Genomic DNA, 22,447 nt, shown 5'->3' with positions numbered 1-22,447 from the left:
TAAAACAAGTAAAAGAATAAAACATAACAAAAAAACTACTCATAAGAAAGAGAATAAAAATAGGTTTTAAGTCTTGACTTAAAAATGTCCACAGACTCCGACTGCCTCACTGAGGGCCATGTACTAGCTAACCCAGAATGAGATTGCCCACTCAGCAAACTTCCCCAGCCTTCTGGACATGATGAAGGGACTTGGGCTGTCGTACCTGGCTTTTCCACTTTGGGTACCCCTAGAATGGCCAATTTTTAGCTTGAATTTTCAAAAGCTTCACCCCTTTTGCATCTCAGCTCAACACTTACCACTTGAGTCCAAGCTAAACTAAAAGATTTAATGTTAGCTGCAAGCTAAATATCATGTGAACTTTGTAACTTTATACCAGGCCAAAAAGTAAAGGTAGCTAGTAGTTAGTAGATTTGAGCCAATAGATTTATTTTGAATGCATAATTCAATGTGTTCACATTTTGTAGTCTATTAGTCAATGATGGGATAAATGTCAGATGTACTTCAACATATTTTTGTGTGCATGCATTTATTTACTTTCTCTTACTTTTTTTGGGGGGGGGGGGGGGTGATGCTGTCACTGTCATTTTATTTTTTATTTTTTTACCCACTTAAGTACACAGTACTTTCCTTTTCAGTAGTTTGTAGTTTTGTTCAATCAGGATGCTGAACCACACTTATAAGTATCCATTCACACAAGTAAGGTCTAACCTTACCATCCCCCAGAGCAACAGTGGTAATGAAAAACTCCCTCTGAGGAAGAAACCTCAAGCAGACCAGACTCAAAGGGGTGACCCTCTGCTTGGGCCATGCTACAGACATAAATAACAGAACAATTCACAAAACGAATATACAGGAAATGCTGTTGGTGCACAGGACAGGAGGGTCGCCAGCACAAATACAACTCCCATCTCTGGATGGAGCTGCACCTTAAACAGAGAGAAAAAATAGAATCAGGCATCAGAAAGACAAGAAATACTGTATAATTTGGCAGCATTAATCAACAAGAAAAACAGAAGAAATGCTAAGGTGATCGCCGGCCAATAGCCCTGAACTTCACTGAAAGACCCAGAATTTATGTAAAGTTGAGGCTGTGGCCCGATCCGTTTCCTAATAAAATGAATTAAAAGAGTAAAAAGCATAGAACTATACTATGCCAGTATGCTAGCCATACGAAAGGGAAAATAAGTGCGTCTTAAATAAAGCGCCTTGGGGCAACTGTTTGTTGTGATTTGGCGCTATATAAAAAAATTGATTGATTGATTAAGAAAGCTCACATTTAAAAATAGACAAGTCACATTCATGATTTAAGGTCAGTTTCATTGTAATGTAAAGGTTCCCCTCTCACTGGACTGAATTATTATTTCCTTTGTTTTCTCTGATGTGGTTTTCCAGTCTGACTTGAGTGACTGGTTCATGCTGAGGCTGAACCACTTCTGAAACACATGCGTGTGCACTCTGTCTCACACCACATTCAATCAGAATCATTACCACCCACGTCAGGCAGCCACATTTGGTGGCATGACTTAAAGTTAGATTGACATTGGCTGGGCAGCTGCTCTAGATTTGTCCTTTCTTATAAAAAGCACCACAGTCAGTTCTAAAATTAATATGAACTAAAATTGCTGTGATGCTGGATACAGTGAGAGATGGGGTTGTTGTTGTTTTTGTTTTTGTTTTTTCTTCAGTTGTCATCAGCAAACACACTTACTCATCAGAGTAGGATGTTCAGGGAGACTGAACGAATTCCCCACCCCCTCCACAGGGCATTCAGTTACAGTTTGTCATCTGACATGACAATTATTTTAGAGGATCATTAAAAGACTTAATGACTGAATGTACAGTGTAATGCATCAGCTAAATTGTCCTACTCAGCTACCTCAGCAATCCTTATATATCTGGCTGATTTGTTGCAAGAAATCTGCAAAAAAAAATTTAAAAAAAAATCTGTGAAACTTCATTGAATTATACACAGATTCCTGTCATCTTTTGTTATGTCTTGTCGTATCTCCCTGTAGGTTTTATGCAGGGGGATCAGAGCGCAGCGGGCAGCAGATTGTTGGGCCTCCAAAAAAAAAAAGCTCCAATGAAGTAGTAGATGATTTGTTCAAGGTGGCAAGGGAACATGGAGCTGTGCCACTGGACCGGAGCGGGAAAGGTCCAGGGGAGCCCAGCAAATCCAAGGTAAAAGAAAGTGCAGACCAGAGGTGGGAAGAAGTCACCATCAATTCACTCTCAAGTCATGAATCAGCAAGTCCCAAGTCAAATCTCAAGTCATAATGGCCACCAATTGTTTGCAAGCTGACTTGAGACTTGACTTGGGACTTGCAGATTGATAACTTGAGAATGACTTGACAGTGACTTTGGCCCACCTCTGGTTCAGACACACATTGCGATGAGCACAATACTAAATGCAACTACAAAGGCTAACTTCTAAAAACTGCATTTTAAAATGTTATTCTTATGGCTCTTTGTCTCATATGTAGTCATAATTGTTACATATTTGAATATTTTTCATGTATTTATTTATTTTTAAGAGTTTGTGTTTTTTTTATTCACAATTTTGAAAAACAAAGTTGTACTTTTCACACAATTGTGATGGTAGCCTCTGCGCTCCTTCTCGCTGGCTTCCTTTCCAATCCGCGGCTTTAAACACACATTTGACACCATGATCCAACTTTTAACTTTGTGTTCGAGTGTTATTGACTGCAAAATCGCTCTTTTTCAAGCTGCCGTTTTGCATAAATGCTCTTTTTGAGCACAAGTCATTGCATCAGCACGCACAGAGCGCAGCTCATCTGATCCATTATAACAAGATGTTAAATCTATCATAAACATACTTTTACAGCAGCTCATAAAGGAATGAACATGCAACTGTTTTACCAAGCTATTACAATAGTTACCTTTTAAGCTGTTCCAAAATACGTTCTTCACTTCATGGACCAGGAGAGGGGACAAAAAGGGTCCAGATGAAACAGTTCTCTGTGATTCCAGAAGCAATTAGAGGTGTTTTCAGCATCCAGACTAACAGAAAATGATTAATCTGCTACAAAATAATTATTTTATATACAGTGTCTGGCGCACAAAGCAGGTGGGATTGTCCGGCATGTACGTATTCTGTGTTTTTAGTTGTTTATAATTTCTGTGAATCTGTGCTTTCACATCTACTTGTTTTTGGTCTGGAACATCAGACTTTTCAGTTTGGTTCAAACCAAAATAGTAGGTGTGACAGTTGCCTCAGACCAGTGTTCAGACTAAAAGAACCATTGCCCAGTTAATTTACAGTGTGAAAACACTTTTCTGATACCTCAAACTTTCAGACCAGTTACAGGAAGTTGAGGCAGGTTATCGTCACCCATTTTCCAGTAGAAGAAGAAAAGAAATGGGAAAAAATTTAATTAAATTCAGGTTACTCTCTGTACTGATGTCTGTGTATTCTCTTCATTAAAGATAAAGCATCCATTTTGTCTTTGTCGGTGTGGGAGGCGGTAAAAGTTGAACATATTTAACTTTTGACTCAAAGTGCCGTCGTGTGCCGTTTGTAAAGATACCATGACAGTAGTAGTGTAGCTGCAATAAAAGTAATGTTTATTCATCGGTCTCTGTTAAAACTGAACTTTCATTCAAGCAAAATGACCTGCCAGATTAATAACAAGCAAACATCAGTCACAAATTCATTTAAAAACCATTGTCGTTTCAATGGCAAGTGGGTATAACATATACAAACTTGAACCTTGGTTCTGGCCTTATTCCCGACTTTCAAGTGTGAAGATGCCCCAACAAGCTCAGAAATGGACTTTTCCTCTGTGAACTCATAGGGTTGTTTATAAATTATGAACAAAAAGTAAAATATTATACAAATAAAGAATGATTATGAGTTAAATGTTAGGAATATGAGGTGAAGGCTGGAAATATTCGTTCCATTGAAAGAATGTAAAAACATTCATTACTTGTTTTATATGACGTCTAAAATAGGTCCTTTTCATTTTATATTTTATTCATTTATAAACAACAGAAAAGGGACTTACATTTTGGTGTTCCACTGCTGCTAAAGTCCAACACGAGCTTTAAATTGGAGTCCAAATTGTGATGTGTAGTCCGCTGATGGTGTGCACTGACTTTGTACTTCCAAAAAAAAAAAAGACTTTGTGTATGTAGTTACTCAGTCCAACGAAAAGTCACGTCAGCGTTTCAGCTTTTCATCTGAACAGCTCTTAATGCCTCCAGATGGCTTCGTCTGTCAGCACCACAAACTACGCCATGTTTGTTTTAAAACTAAGCGCTGTCCCGCTTGTGCGCACGTGTACTTCCAAAAAAAAGAAGTCTGTGTACTTCGTCAATGCAGCAAAAAAAAAAAAAAAAATCGCATCAGAAATTAGTCCAGCTTTTCATTCAGCTCTTCATGCCTCCAGACAGCTTACAGCGCAGTGGATTTGTTTTGTGTGTGTGCACACATGCTCATACTGCAATGGTACCGAACGTATGGAACCAAATTTGCATGCTAAATGGAACCACATTGCACTCTAAATGTAATGCAGCACAAATTGGACGAATAATCCATGTCACGCGATATACAAAGCAACAATCAAATGACAAGGATCCACTCAGCCGTTATATAAAAAGTGATATACTGGTTCAGTCTATATAACACCCACAAGTGTAGTATGTTTTTTTTTTTTGCTAATGTTAATTTTTATTTTGTTCTCCTTAGCCATTTTTTGGTGGAGGCTACAGGCTAGGAGCAGCTCCTGAAGAAGAATCAACTTATGTTGCTGGAGAGAGGAAAGCATCCAACAGCCAACAAGATGTGAGTTGAAATCTGAATGCATTCTTGTGTCTCCCTCCTTGGTTTCTTCCTTTAAAGCAGGGGTCTCAGTCCTCGAGTGCCGGTGTCCTGCAACTTTTAGATGTGTCTCTGGTCCAACACACCTGAATCAAATGGCTGAATTACCTCCTCAGTGTGCAGTCAAGTTCTCCAGAGTGCTGCCAATGACCTCATTATTTGACTCAGGTGTGTTGAAGCAGAGACACATCTAAAAGTTGCACCCGCCCTCGAAGACTGGAGTTGAAGACCCCTGCTTTAAAGCCTTGATGCACCTTAGCTCCTTCCACATATGTACAGCTACACAAAGCTAGAGTCCCTGGTAAATTCATTTTTTATGACCCTTTTCAACCCCACACCTATGTGGTAGAATTACTGCTGTTTTTTAAATTACCCTGATATTCCTGTTCGACCAGGTCTGTGATCCTCTGTCCTCATCACTCTGTCTTGTTTTCTCTGTCTTCTGCTTCACCACTGTACCAGCTCAAAGGGCTTGGTTAAAAAGATGTCATAGTTCAGCTACACTTTGCCATAAGGCTCAGGGGATACTTGATTCTAGATTTAATGTTTTCATTTTTAAAAGTCCTTTGTGACATTGAGTTTGTGTTTATTAAGAGTGCAGTGTAGCATAATCAATCATTCTAAATGGATTATGACCTTATATGATGAAAACTAACAAATGTCTGTGTGTTTGACAGGTGCATGTGGTGCTAAAGCTATGGAAGACGGGTTTCAGTCTGGATAATGGTGAACTCAGAAACTACAATGATCCTGGAAATGCCAGCTTCCTTGAGTCAATCCGTAGGGGGTAAGGAGCACATTCAAAACTTCCACAGATGCCTGTATTATGACTGGTGTGAAGAGACGCTGTGTCTTAAAGGTGCATACTCATTTGTTTATTTATTACAGAATTGACCAAGCTTACTTTGTGGTCATTCCATTGCCAACTCACCTATGAGTCCCCAGGTCACCCCCTTGGATTTTGTTGGAAAAATTCTTAATTGTTGATCTGTATGTTTCTTCCCCAACATGCAAAATGTCAGCTTTCAATTCCTCATATTTTAAAGAATAGAGACCTTAAATATTTGGCCCTTTTTAAAAATAAAGCATGACAGATGGCGTTTTTTCCAACTTCAAGGGGTTATAAATTCATAATGGAGTTATCTAGGAAGATAATATGACAGGTATTTACTCACGACGACATTTTTGGATTATGGCATCAATTAACCTCCGGTATGAAGTCTCTTCACTCCATAATTACAAGGTTATCATATATTCACAGCCACATTTTTTAAGGTGAGGTGGTGCAGAATGACATATCATGTTGTTATAAGCTACCATTGTTTCTATGGTATGTCACAAAATTTGTGACATATTTATTTTGGAGAGATTGCAAAATACACACACACACACACTATATATATATATATATATATATGTGTGTGTTTGTGTGTACACTAGCTGGGGTACCCGGTGTTGCCCAGGTTAACCTGTTTAAGATATAATCTACAAAATATTCCAAAGTTTATATTTTGTCATAATTGTAGATATCTTATAAGTATATATGTAGTCCGAATAGGCAAAGGTTTGAACTAAAAACCCAAAATAGGTGGAATCCCCAAACCAAGAGAGAAAACTGAATTTTGCTGCATGCAAGAAACAATGAAGTTCTTCAGACTTTATATTGCACATCAAGTATGCTCATAATCATTAATCAGAATTGATGTTATGACCTTTATAATTGTTGATACATTGCAAATCTAGTTTATAAGAATGCTACAAAAATAAATTGGCTTTTAAGCAAATGTTAATTTTGGATTTGAGATGTTGAATATATATTTAGTATATTTATATTTATAATAGTTCTGAAGAGCCTCTTGGTAGACAATGTTCCTTGTCCTTCTGTCAGGAAAGTGGATATACAACTGATTGGGGTTACCAACTCTGGAGCATCTGACTAACTGTGGAAGATCGCAGGTTCTGCCATATTCAGGCCAGCCACATTATCAGCAAAAGTAGTGGTTTCTTTTTGCGCACTTTGAGGCATTCCATCTTTAAATGGTGTAAATGTTGCCTTGCATATTTCTTAAAGTTATGCATTCATTGGTATATTTAGAGAACAAACAATCTTTTCAATTGTAAAAAAAAAAAAAAAGAGGTTTGACCACTAAAAACAGTTTGAGCCATGAAACATCAACATACCAAAACTATTAGATCAACCCCAAAGCTAGTGCACTATTATAATAGGACAGCAGGTTGTGAAGAGTTGATAAATTATTTACATCATAATGAGCAGCCTATATACAACGCGCCATTGGAGAACACAGGCTCTATGCCCGCTTACTGGCTGCCCCCATCAGCAGTTAGAACTACATCACTTTTTCAAATGATCTGCAGAGTGCCATTGTGATACAGAAAACATGCGTTTGCTTGATACATTATGATCAACACTAGGCAAGTGATACACATCATGTACACTGTACACCTTTATTTTTAGAAAATGTGCAAATGTTTAGAAATACATGTACAAATTGCAAGAAAAGACAAAGCTTGATATTTTATCCAGTAAACTTTTAAAGTTTAATTTACAGCCTTCCAGTAAACTTTTAAAGTTTAATTTACAGCCTGTGGTTGAAAGCTCTCTAAGAGTGAAAACCTTCATTCCAAGAAGGAATAGGCTGTATTCTGATAAGTATTATACGTATCATAGTGATTGTGTATAAGTTTTATCAAAATTCATGTGGATTGACACCCCCCCCCCTTCTCAGCCACCAATGCCTGGCATGGGGAGAACCCAACTACATCTCTGAGCTGGCACCTTATCTGCAGGTAGAGAAGCTTCAAATCACAGAAGCTTCCTAGGAAGCTTCTGCGATTTGAAGCGAAACGTCCTCGCGTCAAGCAACCCAGTCCAGTCGAAGATTCAAGCTTCTCTACTATGGAAACCACCTGGACAACTGAGAGCCTACACAGAAACATTATCTGCAGGTCTAAATCCTTGTTCCTGGGGACAGCATTATGAAGAGTTTACCCTGTATTTATTTTGAAGTTGATAAACATAACGCAGTATTGGCCATTAGGTACAGAAAAATCTTAATTTGAGGGTGCATATTGCCATAATGATTAAACCAGATTTAAGGACTATTTTTAAGTAGGATGGCATATCTACTCATTCACACATGGTGTCAAATATCATGGGTGTAATATTGGTAGAGGGGAGTATGGGGATAACAAAGCACATGGAAGAAAGTTACTTTGTATTGAATTGTGTATTTATATTCTTACAATCAAAATGTTCAGTATATGATTAGTCAGTAAATGACAGAATACTCACATTTGTTTTTGCTATAAACAGGTCTGAAAACACTAAAGTTTGTAGAGTTGTTCAAATCTTTTCAAGGAGAGTCAAACAGGTTTGTAGCACCCACGTGCAGCATGTGCAGAGAAAGGATGCGTTCATATCAAGGGGGATATTCGAATCTGCTTGGTTATATAACCAAGCTGGCATGCACACCCACGCTATATGTGCTAGCCAGCAGCAGATAGCCCAGGAGTCTGGGCTCTGTTTATAGCAGTAGGCAGGCTACTGAGCTCCTGCATATATGCATAGGGCCAGCGGCCAGCTATTAAAGCTGAGAGATTTGTGCTGGAGTACAACTGCCACTGAGGTACATATGGTTCAACTGTATATATCAGATTATTGTTAATATTGTTGTCTTAATATTAATTTTTTTGTTTGAAAATAGTACCAGGTTGTAGCCCATGTCATGGTGGTTCAGAATATGTAACTTTGGGGAGTTCACCTTTTGTAGTTTTAAAGCCTATTCCAGACAGACAGAAAGACAAAATTAGCCATTTATGTATATAGATATATACAACCCCTGGCAAAATTTATGGAATCGCCGGCCTCGGAGGATGTTCATTCAGTTGTTTAATTTTGTAGAAAAAAAGCAGATCACAGACATGACACAAAACTAAAGTCATTTCAAATGGCAACTTCCTGGCTTTAAGAAACACTATAAGAAATCAAGAAAAAAAATTGTGGCAGTCAGTAACGGTTACTTTTTTAGACCAAGCAGAGGGAAAAAAAAATATGGACTCACTCAATTCTGAGGAATAAATTATGGAATCACCCTGTAAATTTTCATCCCCAAAACTAACATCTGCATCAAATCAGATCTGCTCGTTAGTCTTCATCTAAAAAGGAGTGATCACACCTTGGAGAGCTGTTGCACTAAGTGGACTGACATGAATCATGGCTCCAACACGAGAGATGTCAATTGAAACAAAGGAGAGGATTATCGAACTCTTAAAAGAGGGTAAATCATCACGCAATGTTGCAAAAGATGTTGGTTGTTCACAGTCAGCTGTGTCTAAACTCTGAACCAAATACAAACATGGGAAGGTTGTTAAAGGCAAACATACTGGTAGACCAAGGAAGACATCAAAGTGTCAAGACAGAAAACTTAAAGCAATATGTCTCAAAAATTGAAAATGCACAACAAAACAAATGAGGAACGAATGGGAGGAAACTGGAGTTTACGTCTTTGACCGAACTGTAAGAAACCGCCTGAAGGAAATGGGATTTACATACAGAAAAGCTAAACGAAAGCCATCATTAACACCTAAACAGAAAAAAACAAGGTTACAATGGGCTAAGGAAAAGCAATCGTGGACTGTGGATGACTGGATGAAACTCATATTCAGTGATGAATCTCGAATCTACATTGGGCAAGGTGATGATGCTGGAACTTTTGTTTGGTGCCGTTCCAGTGAGATTTATAAAGATGACTGCCTGAAGAGAACATGTAAATTTCCACAGCCATTGATGATATGGGGCTGCATGTCAGGTAAGGGGCACTGGGGAGATGGCTGTCATTACATCATCAATAAATGCACAAGTTTACGTTGATATTTTGGACACTTTTCTTATCCCATCAATTGAAAGGATGTTTGGGGATGATATCATTTTTCAAGGTGATAATGCATCTTGCCATAGAGCAAAAACTGTGAAAACATTCCTTGCAAAAAGACACATAGGGTCAATGTCATGGCCTGCAAATAGTCCGGATCTTAATCCAATTGAAAATCTTTGATGGAAGTTGAAGAAAATGGTCCATGACAAGGCTCCAACCTGTAAAGCTGATCTGGCAACAGCAATCAGAGAAAGTTGGAGCCAGATTGATGAAGAGTACTGTTTGTCACTCATTAAGTCCATGCCTCAGAGACTGCAAGCTGTTATAAAAGCCAGAGGTGGTGCAACAAAATACTAGTGATGTGTTGGAGCGTTCTTTTGTTTTTCATGATTCCATAATTTTTTCCTCAGAATTGAGTGATTCCATATTTTTTTCCCTCTGCTTGGTGTAAAAAGTAACCGTTACTGACTGCCACAATTTTTTTTCCTGATTTCTTAGTGTTTCTTAAAGCCAGAAAGTTGCCATTTGAAATTACTTTAGTTTTGTGTCATGTCTGTGATCTGCTTTTTTTCTACAAAATTAAACAACTGAATGAACATCCTCCGAGGCCGGTGATTCCATAATTTTTGCCGGGGTGTGTGTGTGTGTGTGTGTGTGTGTGTGAAAGAGCGAGAGAGACTGTGGCTAAGCTCTGGCATTACAAGTGTAACACTATATTTTCCTCCTGGATATCTTACCTGCTGGGTGGGGGGGTTTCCCTAGGATATCTTACCCCCCACCCTGGATATTTCCCTCCCCACCCCCTGCATACCAAGTCTGCTGCAATATTATTGCACATTTCATCCTCCATTCGGAAGTGTTTAACCCCTTGTTTGTGTAAATTTGCTCAATTCTATAATTTCTTCCCTACTCATGTATTATTTGACCTCCCCACTATGACCTCCCTACCCCTACATAGCAAGTCCTTGGAGTATATTTGGAAGGGGGAATTTAAAGATGCTTCAGAATAGGAAATATACTGTTACACAAGTCACGATATCTTACCCCCACCCCATCATGGACAGATGTTCTATCATATTTCAGGTTGTCCGTCAGGTCCACATATTTGTAGAGTATATTTGGAAGGAGGATTTAAAGATACTTCAGAATAGGAAATATTTATATTGTAGATAGTTATAGATAAAACCAGAAAGAATGCCAATATTATTCACCGTCAGTCAAACTGTGCTTCATCTGGGACCATAAAACATCCATGAAATATAGAGTTTAAAGGTTGCTCTATCCTGATTGGGCCTTATCAAGCTTTGGGTAAGCTTTAATTAGTGCTGCGCTGGAGGAATGTTGCCTTTCAGAGGTGGGAGATGTCCAGGGTGGGGGTGGAAGAAATCCTAGGCTATCTAACGGGGGAAAATATAATGTTACACAAATACAACACACATTAAGCAGTACACCTAAATTGGAGGGACTGGGATAAGAAAATGGTTTATGGGGCCTTGAGTTGCCCCTGGACCCCCTGCTGACAAAGGTTCACTTTCATCAAAAAGGTTTTAATATCTTTGCTACAGGCCTGAGATTTTAATTGGTATTGAATGATGTAAAGGCTCTCGAAAAGCTGTCCCCTTAAAATGTGTTTATCCTGAAGTATTTAAATTTTGTGTATGTTAAAGTCTTTCTATAACATGATGCTGCATTAGAAAAGAGCAGCAGTGGTTAGTGAGTGAAATATAATCTTGTTCAGCAGGAGAACATTTTGCTGTTTTCTTAGCTGTCTCCACCTGGTTTTACCTTAAACGCTAGGATGCGATCGCTAAAGGGTTTCTGTAAATGTAGATGATGAAATGCTCATGATTTGGCCATCAAAAAAATTTCAGTCAGAATTTTCTATTTATTTATTTATTTTCTTTAGAGAGATACCTTTGGAACTGAGTCAGCTTTCTCGAGGAGGGCAGGTCAATCTGGACATGGAAGACCATAGGGATGAGGATTTCAACAAACCCAAAGTAGCTTTCAAGGCTTTTGGAGGTGAAGGCCAGAAGCTGGGAAGGTGAGTTTAATTAGGCAGGTTTGATATCATAACTTGTTGTAAGCTTGTGGTGGTGTTTTTTTTTTTTCAGCAGCACCCTGATGGAAGAAAAGGAGGGGCAGCACTTTTGTGAAAGTGGGTACACTTGCCTCCCAACAAAAAGGTCCTCAGCTCAAAACCACCTGTGCCTCATTCTCCTTGTACAGGTGGAGTTGTCAAGAAAAGCATCCTCCAGTGTTTATATAAAAAAAAAAACTTGCCAAACCAACATGCAGACCCTTACTGGACATCTTGGTGATGTTTCCAGGATGGGGATGTGGACCTGGGTATGACTGAACAGGCCTCATCTTGGCGAGCACTATTTCTGACAGATGCTGTGCATAGTTGCTGCAGGAAGCTTCTGCCAGTCAGGGTCCTTCCTTTTTCTCTTGTTTTCCTCTGTTGTTCGTACACATTTTTTGAAGACTTCCACTCCTGTATGGATCATTGTTCACCACCTGGCTTGGTCTTTCACATGTTCTTCCCAGGCCATCCAGTCAGTGCAGCAGCTCTGGCAGTATTGTGCTTCAGGAGGTCCTTGTAGCGTTCTTCTACCCTCCTCTGAACCATTTTCCTTCACACAGCTTTGGGTAGAAGCTCTGCTTGGGAGTCGACCGTCATCCATCCTAACGCTGTGATCCACCTACCACAGCTGGTTCTTGATGATGACACACTCTTTGCTCTGGAGTTTGGCTTCAGCTGGGGTGCTGATGTTGGAACGGTATTCTTTCAGCTTGTTGTAGAAGATTCAGGTAGCCTTGGTGGAATTGCTTGAGGGTCTAAAGGTGGTGTCAGTAGGTGGTCCAGGTCTCAGATCTGCACAATAGGATTGGCATGATGACTGTTTTGTAGATGACATGTCATTGTGGAAAAGCCTCAGAGCTAAGAGAAATTATTTAAAAAATTGGTGGTCAGTGGCGGTTCTACACTTAATCCCCCCCCCAAACACAAAATTTTGCACAAACACCTATTTTTTTTATTATTTTTTATATTTTAGAAGTGCCCTTGAAATTGACATCAAAAGACCACAGCGCAGTGTCACAATATATAACTGTTATACTAAACAACCATGAATTGTAAATTTGAATAAACACGCCCTTCCTTACATGCTAAATATGTCATTAGACGCTTTATTACTCTGTCTTTCAGGGAGGAACAATTAGCTCCTTGGTTACTGTCTCGAATTTGATGCTTGGCACACTTTTAGTTATGACTGGTTAACCTATGCTTTGTTATAAAATAGAGATGTAGCAAACGGCAAATGTTAGTCTTTGAAACTACCTACAGATATGAAATGCAGGGCCAATTACAGGCCCCAACATTAACCCAAATGATGGACATAAATAATAACTGAACTTGGAACAGTTTTGTTACAAGTATGAGTCATTCTGCTATTGAAGCCTGTGTTCATTTTACACACTCCACCCAAAAAAATAACTTTGAAATTTATGCTTGCACGTTAAAGAATTATTTTCCATGTAACTAGCCAATTTTCCTCACAATGTCTTATAATTTACTATTCCTATTATTATTATTGTAGTAGTAGTAGTGGTAGTAGTAGTGGTGGTGGTGGTGGTGGTGGTGGTGCATTCCTCTGACATTAGTCCAGTTTATGCCATTTGTGTGTTAAAAAGCCTGACAATTTCTCTGACCATTTTGAGTACAAATTTATGGTGAAATTAGATCTTGTGTTTAAGACTGAATTATTATAATATAAGCAAACCAACTTAGCAAGCATCATAGCAAAAAGGCAAACAAACCACCACCAAGACCACTTCAGTACACTAATTCCACCCCCACCCCCTCCATTAGAGCAGGGTGTCCAACCTTTTTTGAACCAAGATCTACTTTTAAATTTGACAGTGTATTGAGATCTACCAAGCCATATCAAACTTTTTTGTATTTTTGTTTTTTGTGTTTTGTGTTGTTTTTTTTTGTTTTGTTTTTTTTGCTTTAGTTTTCTTAAGTTGTATTTAGTGCAGTGATTTATATTTGACAAAGAAAAAAACTCTGCCCAGAATTGACATGACACACAGGCAGATGCAGTTGGGACATTTATTTATTATTTGTTGTTCTGGTTTAAATTTGCGGGTCAGTGAAAAAATACAGATATAGACAAAACTGAGCAGTACTGGCAGTAATGGTGTAGCCAAAGTTCAAGCGAGACATCCTAAAAGCAAAAGTACATAAAGAAGACCATCAACATTGGTAGAATGATTTGATGACGTCTTTATATGTATAATCTTGTGGTGGAGCAGTTAGTAGCTGAACAGGCCACATCTGTCTAAACAGCTGCCTCCTCTTTAGTTTCTTGTGCACTAGAAACATTGTGACATCATCAACCATCGCAGAAAATTTTAATAGGGTCTTCAGTACCCTCTAGTGGATATTTTTCTTCTCATCCATGCCAACATACAGGACATGTAGAGGTAATTCCGTAGCAACATTTATACCATTTGAAAAACACTGACAGATATGCATACGTAGGTTCAGCATAAATGAGCCACAAAGACAAATATGTACAATTTAAATAGGCTAAAGTACAGTAGTGTTCAGAATAATAGTAGTGCTATGTGACTAAAAAAGATTAATCCAGGTTTGAGTATATTTCGTATTGTTACATGGGAAACAAGGTACCAGTAGATTCTCACAAATCCAACAAGACCAAGCATTCATGATATGCACACTCTTAAGGCTATGAAATTGGGCTATTAGTAAAAAAAAAAAGTAGAAAAGGGGATGTTCACAATAATAGTAGCATCTGCTGTTGACGCTACAAACTCAAAACCATTATGTTCAAACTGCTTTTTTAGCAATCTTGTGAATCACTAAACTAGTATTTAGTTGTATAACCACAGTTTTTCATGATTTCTTCACATCTGCGAGGCATTCATTTTGTTGGTTTGAGAGTGGGGACTTTGAATGTTGGTAGTATGACTGGTAAAGGGAGAGAGCTGGCTGATATGATGGAGAGGAGAAAGGTAGACATTGTGTGTGCAAGAGACCAAGTGGAAGGGAAGTAAGAGCAGGAGCATCGGCGGTGGGTACAAGTTGTTGTACCATGGTGAGGACAGGAAGAGAAATGGTGTTGGGGTCATTTTAAAGGAAGAGTATGTTAAAGTGTGTTGGAGGTTAAGCGAGTGTCTGACAGGGTGATGAGTGTGAAGTTGGAAATTGAAGGGGTGATGATGAATATCATCAGTGCATATGCCCCACAGGTAGGTTGTGAGATGGAGAAAGAAGATTTCTGGAGTGTGTTAGATGAGGTGGTGGAGAGTGTGCCCAAGCATGAAAGAGTGATGATAGGAGCAGACTTCAATGGGCATGTTGGTGAAGGGAACAGAGGTGATGAGGAAATAATGGGTAGATATGGTATCAAGGATAGGAATGGGGAAGGACAGATGGTAGTTGATTTTGCAAAAAGGATGGAAATGGCTGTGGTGAATACCTACTTTAAGAAAAGGGAGGAGCACAGGGTAACATATAAGAGTGGAGGAAGGTGCACACAGGTGGACTACATTCTTTATAGGAGATGCAAGCTAAAAGAAATCACAGACTGTAAGGTGGTAGCAGGAGAGAGTGTCACTAGACAGCATAGGATGGTTGTTTGTAGGATGACTTTAGAGGTAAAGAAGAAGAAGAAGAGAGAGCTCAACAAAGGATCAGATGGTGGAAGCTGAAGGAGGAAGACTGTTGTGTGAAATTTAGCGAGCAGGTGAGAGAAGCACTGGTTGGAGGGGAAGCAATTTTGGACAACTGGAAAAGTACTGCAGATGTGGTGAGGGAGACAGCTAGGACAATACTGGGTATGACATCTGGACAGTGGAAGGAAGACAAGGAGACTTGGTGGTGGAATGAAGAGGTCCAGGAAGCATAAGGAGAAAGAGGTTGGCGAAAAAGTTTTGGGATAGTCGGAGAGATGAAGAAAGTAGACAGGAGTACAAGGAGATGCGGCGTAAGGCGAGAAGAGAAGTGGCAAAAGCAAAGGAAAAGGCATATTGCGGGCTGTACAAGAAGTTGAATAGTAAGGAAGGAGAAAAGGACTTGTACCGATTGGCCAGACAAAGGGACAGAGCTGGAAAGGATGTGCAGCAGGTTAGGGTGGTAAAAGATGCACATGGTAATGTGTTGACAAGTGAGGAGTGTGTGCTGAGAAGGTGGAGGGAATATTTTGAAGAGTTGATGAATAAAGAAATGAGCGAGAGAAAAGGCTGGATGATGTGGTGAGAGTAAATCAGGAAGTAAAAGAGATTAGCAAGGACGAAGTGAGGGCTGCTATGAAGAGGATGAAGAGTGGAAAGGCAGTTGGTCCAGATGACATTCCAATGGAGGCATGGAAATGTCTAGGAGAGATGGCAGTAGAGTTTCTAACCAGATTGTTTAATAAATCTTGGAAAGTGAGAGGATGCCTGAGGAGTGGAGATGAAGTGCTGGTTCCTATTTTCAAGAACAAGGGTGATGTGCAGAGCTGCAGTAACTACAGAGGCATAAAGCTGATCAGCCACAGCATGAAGTTATGGGAAAGAGTAGTAGAAGCTAGGCTTAGAAAACAGGTGAAGATCTGTGGAGCAGCAATATGGTTTCGTGCCGAGGAAAGAGCACTACAGATGCAATGTTTGCTCTGAGAATACTGTTGGAAAAGTACAGAGGAGGACAGAAAGAGTTACATTGTGTGTTTGTGGACTTAGAAAAAGCTTATGATAGGGTGCCAAGAGAAGAGTTGTTGGCATTGTATGAGGAAGTCTGGAGTGGCAGAGAAGTACGTTAGGGTAGTGCAGGACATGTACAAGATAGTGTGACAGCGGTGAGATGCGCAGTCGGAATGACAGACTCAACAAGGTGGAGGTGGGATTACACCAAGGATGCAGCGCTGAGTCCTTCTTGTTTGCAGTGGTGATGGACAGGTTACAGATGGATCAGACAGTAGTCCCCATGACTATGATGTTTGCAGATGACATTGCATCTGTAGTGAGAGTAGAGAGCAAGTTGAGTCTAGTCTGGAGAAGTGGAGATATGCTTTGGAGAGAAGGGGAATGAAAAGTCAGTAGAACAGACTGAGTACATGTGTGTGAATGAGAGGAGCCCAGTAGAATAGTGCAGTTTACAAGGAGTAGAAGTGGTGAAAGTAGATGAGTTTAAGTATTTGGGGTCAACTGTTCAAGTATGGAGAGTGTGGTAGAGAGTGAAGAAGATAGTGCAGGCAGGGTGGAGTGGGTGGAGAAAGGTGGGCAGGAGTGATTGTGACCGAAGAATATCAGCAAGAGTGAAGGGGGAAAGTTTTACAAAACAGTAAGTGAGACCAGCTTGTTGGTATGTTTAGAGACAGTGGCACTACAAAAAGACAGGAGGCAGAGCTGAGGTGGCAGAGCTGAAGATGTTGAGATTCTCTTTGGGAGTGAAAAGAATGGACAAGATTAGGAATGAACATATCAGAGGGACAGCTCAGGTGGGACGGTTTGGAGACAAAGTCAGAGAGGCGAGATTGAGATGGTTTGGACATGTGCAGAGGAGGGACCCAGGGTATATAGGGAGAAGGATGCTGAGGATGGAGCCACCAGGCAGGAGGAGAAGAGGGAGACCAAAGAGGAGGTTCATGGATGTGCTGAGAGGGGACATGCAGGTGCTTCGTGTGACAGAGGAAGATACAGAGGACAGGGTGAGATGGAAACGATTGATCTGCTGTGGCGACCCCTAACGGGAACAGCCCAAAGACAAAGAAGAAGAAGAAGAAGAGTGTGCATATCATGAATGTTTGGTCTTGTTGGATTTGTGAGAATCTACTGAATCTACTGGTACCGTATTTTCCGGACTATAAGTCGCACTTTTTTACATGTTTTGGCCGGGGGTGTGACCTATACTCCGGTGCGACTTATAAATGAAAAATATACCGGTAGGATCTCAATTAATTTACTGTAACAAAACAATTTTATGTGACAGAGTCGATCTATGTTTTAAAATGGCCACCGGAAAAGGAAATGCAATGCATCATGGGCACTGTAGTATGACGGCCATCCTGTAGTTCACGCTGGTCGCGATAACCAATCAGAGAACAGAACTTTGGATGCGTATTCCTCACCTCACCCACAGCGTGTGAAGCTGACGAACTCGGTGCTTGCTGTTATTCCGGCATGGCGAACAGAACAGTTTCAACCCTTGGATATCAATGTGAGCAGAGTGTTTAAGAGTTGACGCTGAGAGCTGCGTGGGAGCATTGGGTGAGCGACGGCGGAGGATTAGCGTGTGCACTGGTAAGGAGCTGGCGGTCGATGATTGTGAAAAGCGTTTGAAGCAGACGAACATGGTGTTTATTCCGGGACGGCTAACAAGACAGCTTCAACCCTTGGATATCAGTGTGAGCAGAGTTGACGCTGAGAGCTGCATGGGAGCACTGAGCGACGGCGGAGGATTAGCGTCTGCACTTGGAAGGAGCTGGATCGACACCGCTGGGCGGTCATGAGCTGCGCAGGTAGGCGCTGCATGGTTCGGCTCGCAATGTGGTCCGCAAAATACAAACATATCCGTAGGTAAAATGCAGCTCACGAGAGGGCAGTCGAGGCTTGTGTGACTGTTCCTGCGACTTCTGACTACCATAGAAAAATAAAAATTTTAACGTTACTGATAACATAACAAGACAACGGAGAAGGCCCGAAAAAATGCCACCAAAAAGAAAATCATACTCTGCAGATTACAAGTTGTGACTGGTGAAATATGCATCCGAAAACGGTAGCCGTCACAATATTATCATCTGAACTTTTCATGTTAACATACCTGTATGTCCATGGGACTTATAGTCCAGTGGACCTTATTTATGGTTTATTTTTCTTTATAATGGATAAAGTGGCTGGTGCGACTTATACTCCGGTGCGACTTATTTATGGTTTATTTTTCTTTATAATGGATAAAGTGGCTGGTGCGACTTATACTCCGGTGCGACTTATAGTCCGGAAAATACGGTACTTTGTTTCCCATGTAACAATAAGAAATATACTCAAAACCTGGATTAATCTTTTTAGTCACATAGCACTACTATTATTCTGAACACTACTGTACAAAATCTGTCTCCCACACCTACAGCTAGATATGATTTGGTTGTCACATTACTACATTCAACTACATATTGATGTACTACATAGTAACATAACTACAGTTCTGTTTTTTTTTTTGTTTTGTTTTTTTTTTTCCTTTCAGTAAAGCATACTTGTTATGGACACGATACAAAACAGTGATTTGAGAGATGATTCATTGCTGTGAACTGTACATACAACATGACTAATTCATGCTTAGAGTGGCAAGTGATGACAGGCAGACTATTTACTAACATGATATCATGGTTTAACTGTCTTTGACCTCCCATTTTTAGTGCCACTCCAGAGCTGGTTTCAGCTCCAGCTACCTCCCAACAGGACCGGGCTGCCAATGAGGCCCAAGCCAGTGCTTCTGTGACCCTCAACCCCTCCCAGCCCATCACAAATATTCAGATTCGACTGGCTGATGGCGGCAGGCTGGTCCAGAAATTCAACCATACTCACAGGTGATAAGTAGTTTCACTCATCTAGCTCTGTCAAAACAGAATATGTTAGTTTTTTCATTTATTTTGTTTGGTGTGTTTCTACAAAATCACAACTGCAAATTTAATCCTGAAGTTAATCTGATGTTTCCTTGATATACAGAGTACTCCTTTTTCTTTCTTTCTTACCTTTATTGCCACCATTATACAATACATGCAAGCTATTGGTATGGCATAGTGGTCATGGGGTGGGGGTCAGGTCTTAGCATTTTGTGAGCTTGATCACGGAGCTCTGATTTGTTTTTGGGGTTTTTTTGTTGTTTTTCTGTGGAAATTAAAGCTGGAGAGAGTGATAAATTAAAGTTAACTTAGTTATGAGTTGGCTACTCATAACTAAGCGCAAATACAGAATGCTTAAAGTGTGCACGTGCGTTGGAAGAGGGGTCATTAGCATTTGACAGTAGCTACAGTTACGTGAAGCGTTCCTGTCAGAATGGTATTTTGTCACAATAGAATAATTCAGATCACTGAATCCACGTGTACTGTTTGCACGACCATAATAAAATGATCAGATCAATGAAGACGTTTGTATGTGTTGTTAACAACAGTTGGAATGACTATGTTCTTCAGCAGCCACGTCAAAAAAACAAATCTCATAAACACTCCAGACCAGTCAAGTCCTCAAAAAAATCAGAGACAAGGGAACTGAAATTCCAGCTGCCTTCAAACATCCCATTTTGACTTCTATAATTGTACCATTGAAAGGTACTTCTTCTTCCATAACAGTATGATGTCAGTACCACCATACTAGATTGCAGATGTCTGAAGCATGTGACCAAGACAGCGTAGAACATCACTGCAGGACATTTGTCATCAGTCCTCATGAGAACTGATAAATCACAACAATCTATAAATTGTGCTTATTTTTTAAATGTAGTGCTGCTGGTTCATGTAATAAGATGCAAAAAAATCTGTGCATTATTTACTTACAACACAAGTTGGTGATCAGAAGCTAACAAGCTAATTAATGTGATTGTACAAGGCACAAAACTCGAGTAAACCGCTTATTGTCGCCGCTGAACAGACAATTGTACGTGAGGTAAACATGCATAAATGTTCAACAACACTTGTAAACTCACCTGCTGTTACTGTTTTAGCCTCACTATGTTCAAACAATTGTTCCAAGTAGTATAAAAGTTATATTCCTTTCAGAATATAAATTGCTAAAGTAGTATTTAAATAAAAACAGAACCTATAGCCCAGAAAATATGGTTATTATTTTTGCTTGTAACTGCTGTTTTGATGTTTCTAAACGTAAACTACAACAGTTTCATCGTCTTTTGGCTGAGTTTGACGACAAACAACTGTACATATGTTTACGAAGACCTGGCGGTATTAAAATGATCTTTCTCCTAAAACATTTTAGCCACCAAAGGAATTGTGGAATCAGTGATGTTGAGTGAAAACTGTAGAGTTGTTTAGATGACTGTGAACTGCTCAGTGATGACTGAATGGAATCTTTGACACCTTGTCTTCCTTGGGTCCCACAGGGTGTCTGATGTGCGTCACTTTGTGGTTGCAGCTCGGCCCGCCATGGCTGCCAGAGAGTTTGTTCTCATGACCACATTCCCCAACAGAGAGCTGTCAGATGAGAGCCAGACCCTGCAGCAGGCCAACCTCCTCAACGCTGTCATTGTCCAGCAGCTGAAGTGAGGGCACGACGAGGCAACCCCTTTGTTGGTGTGGCTAAGTAACTGCAGCCCTGTGAAACCTGCTGCCTCTTCTGAGCAGAGGTACATCCATGGACTTGTGTATGGACTTCTGATTTCTAATTTTTGTTTTTCTGAAGTTAAAAAAAAAAGAGTGAGAGAAAATTATGCTCCCCAGACTCCTTCTCACATCCCTTCTGCTGTGGTCTGGACAGTAGCAGACAAAGTAAAATATCTTCTGGAAGGGAACACTTCATGGAAGCTCTGTTGGAAAGCTCCTGGAGGCTGATAATTTGGTGGATTTGTTGACCTGTGTCAACAGCTGGTTTAATCCAAAAAACGTCCAAGGAACTCACCTTTGTGTGAAGAGCAGTTTGCAGAACTGTTGATTCAACTAGGTTTTATTTTCTTCAACCTTAGCTTGCCTACCTTCTCTCTTCCATTCCTATTAAGCGGTCCTTCCACTATGTTTACCAACAGCTGGCAGGTGTATCGCTTTCGATTTTACCATTATTTCTGAGTTTTTCTGTCTCGCAGCACAAAAGCAGAATCACCAACCTGTTCCTAAATATCACCTGTCTGCACATTTTCTGGCTCTGCCTGCTCGGTCACCTGGTTAGTTAAGTCTGGTTCTGTCAACTCTTGATCAGTTGAAACATCTGATTGATTAGGTGTGAGGAGAGCAGGGAAAGAGACAAACCGGTAGAACAGGTGTTCTGAAGAATAATGGTGACACTTGCAGGAAAAGGGTGCATTGATATGCGGTTTTGTGTAAGTTTCCATTTGTCTTCACATATTCTTCCTGGAAAATTAATTTTAATGACTTAGCCAAACTATCCAAACCAAGCTGTACCAGTAGCCTTGTGTTCCGTTTTACACCTGTAGAACAGCAGTGCCACCTTTGTTCATATGGGGGACTTTTTTTTTTTAAGTTGCATATTTTCCTCTTGAGATTGTAGGATTGTCCCAGTCCAACAGTGGGATTTTTGACAATTGTGTAACAACAGAAATAGTTGCACATGGCTTTACTAGCACACCAGTGGTTGAAGAAAAGAACACATAGATTGTAAACACTGGTTTGTATTAGTGGGAGCTGACTTCCAATGACACACAGACATGTTCTATGCATCTTGGGGCGAGACAGACATGTTTAGACTGCTGGTGAAATAAATTCATTTTATGGTTGATGTATAAAGAAAGTATTGTGGTGTTATTTGTGTAAAAATGACGTGATACTTGAGGTGTCACATTGACAGAGTTTATTGTAGTTGTCTAACAAGGAATATTGAACTGGAAAACAATGATTTTCAAGTGCAAACTTTCATGTAATAAGTAATGTCATAATAACTCAGTGGCCAAATGTTTATGAACCTAACTGTAAATAGAATCTTGTAAAAACATTACAGTACGTGTCCAAATGTGTTGGAGTAT

At 40.0% G+C, this 22,447-nt stretch overlaps 1 protein-coding gene across 1 annotated transcript in view; it reads left to right on the top strand.

Annotated features, from left to right (window-relative positions):
• The window catches only part of nsfl1c (NSFL1 (p97) cofactor (p47)), a 43,138-nt gene extending 20,923 nt beyond the window's left edge, over nt 1-22,215 (top strand). The window contains exons 4-9 of the mRNA XM_034172127.1: nt 2,019-2,184; nt 4,712-4,807; nt 5,521-5,630; nt 11,645-11,782; nt 19,161-19,331; nt 20,858-22,215. Of these exons, the coding sequence (XP_034028018.1) occupies nt 2,019-2,184; nt 4,712-4,807; nt 5,521-5,630; nt 11,645-11,782; nt 19,161-19,331; nt 20,858-21,020 (844 nt within the window). The 3' untranslated portion in view covers nt 21,021-22,215. The remainder of the gene's footprint in view (nt 1-2,018; nt 2,185-4,711; nt 4,808-5,520; nt 5,631-11,644; nt 11,783-19,160; nt 19,332-20,857) is intronic.
• Nucleotides 22,216-22,447: the final 232 nt, after the last annotated feature.

Source organism: Thalassophryne amazonica, chromosome 6 (genome assembly GCF_902500255.1).
Source record: "Thalassophryne amazonica chromosome 6, fThaAma1.1, whole genome shotgun sequence".
NCBI lineage: Eukaryota > Metazoa > Chordata > Actinopteri > Batrachoidiformes > Batrachoididae > Thalassophryne > Thalassophryne amazonica.
This window is presented reverse-complemented; position numbering and strand designations above follow the sequence as displayed.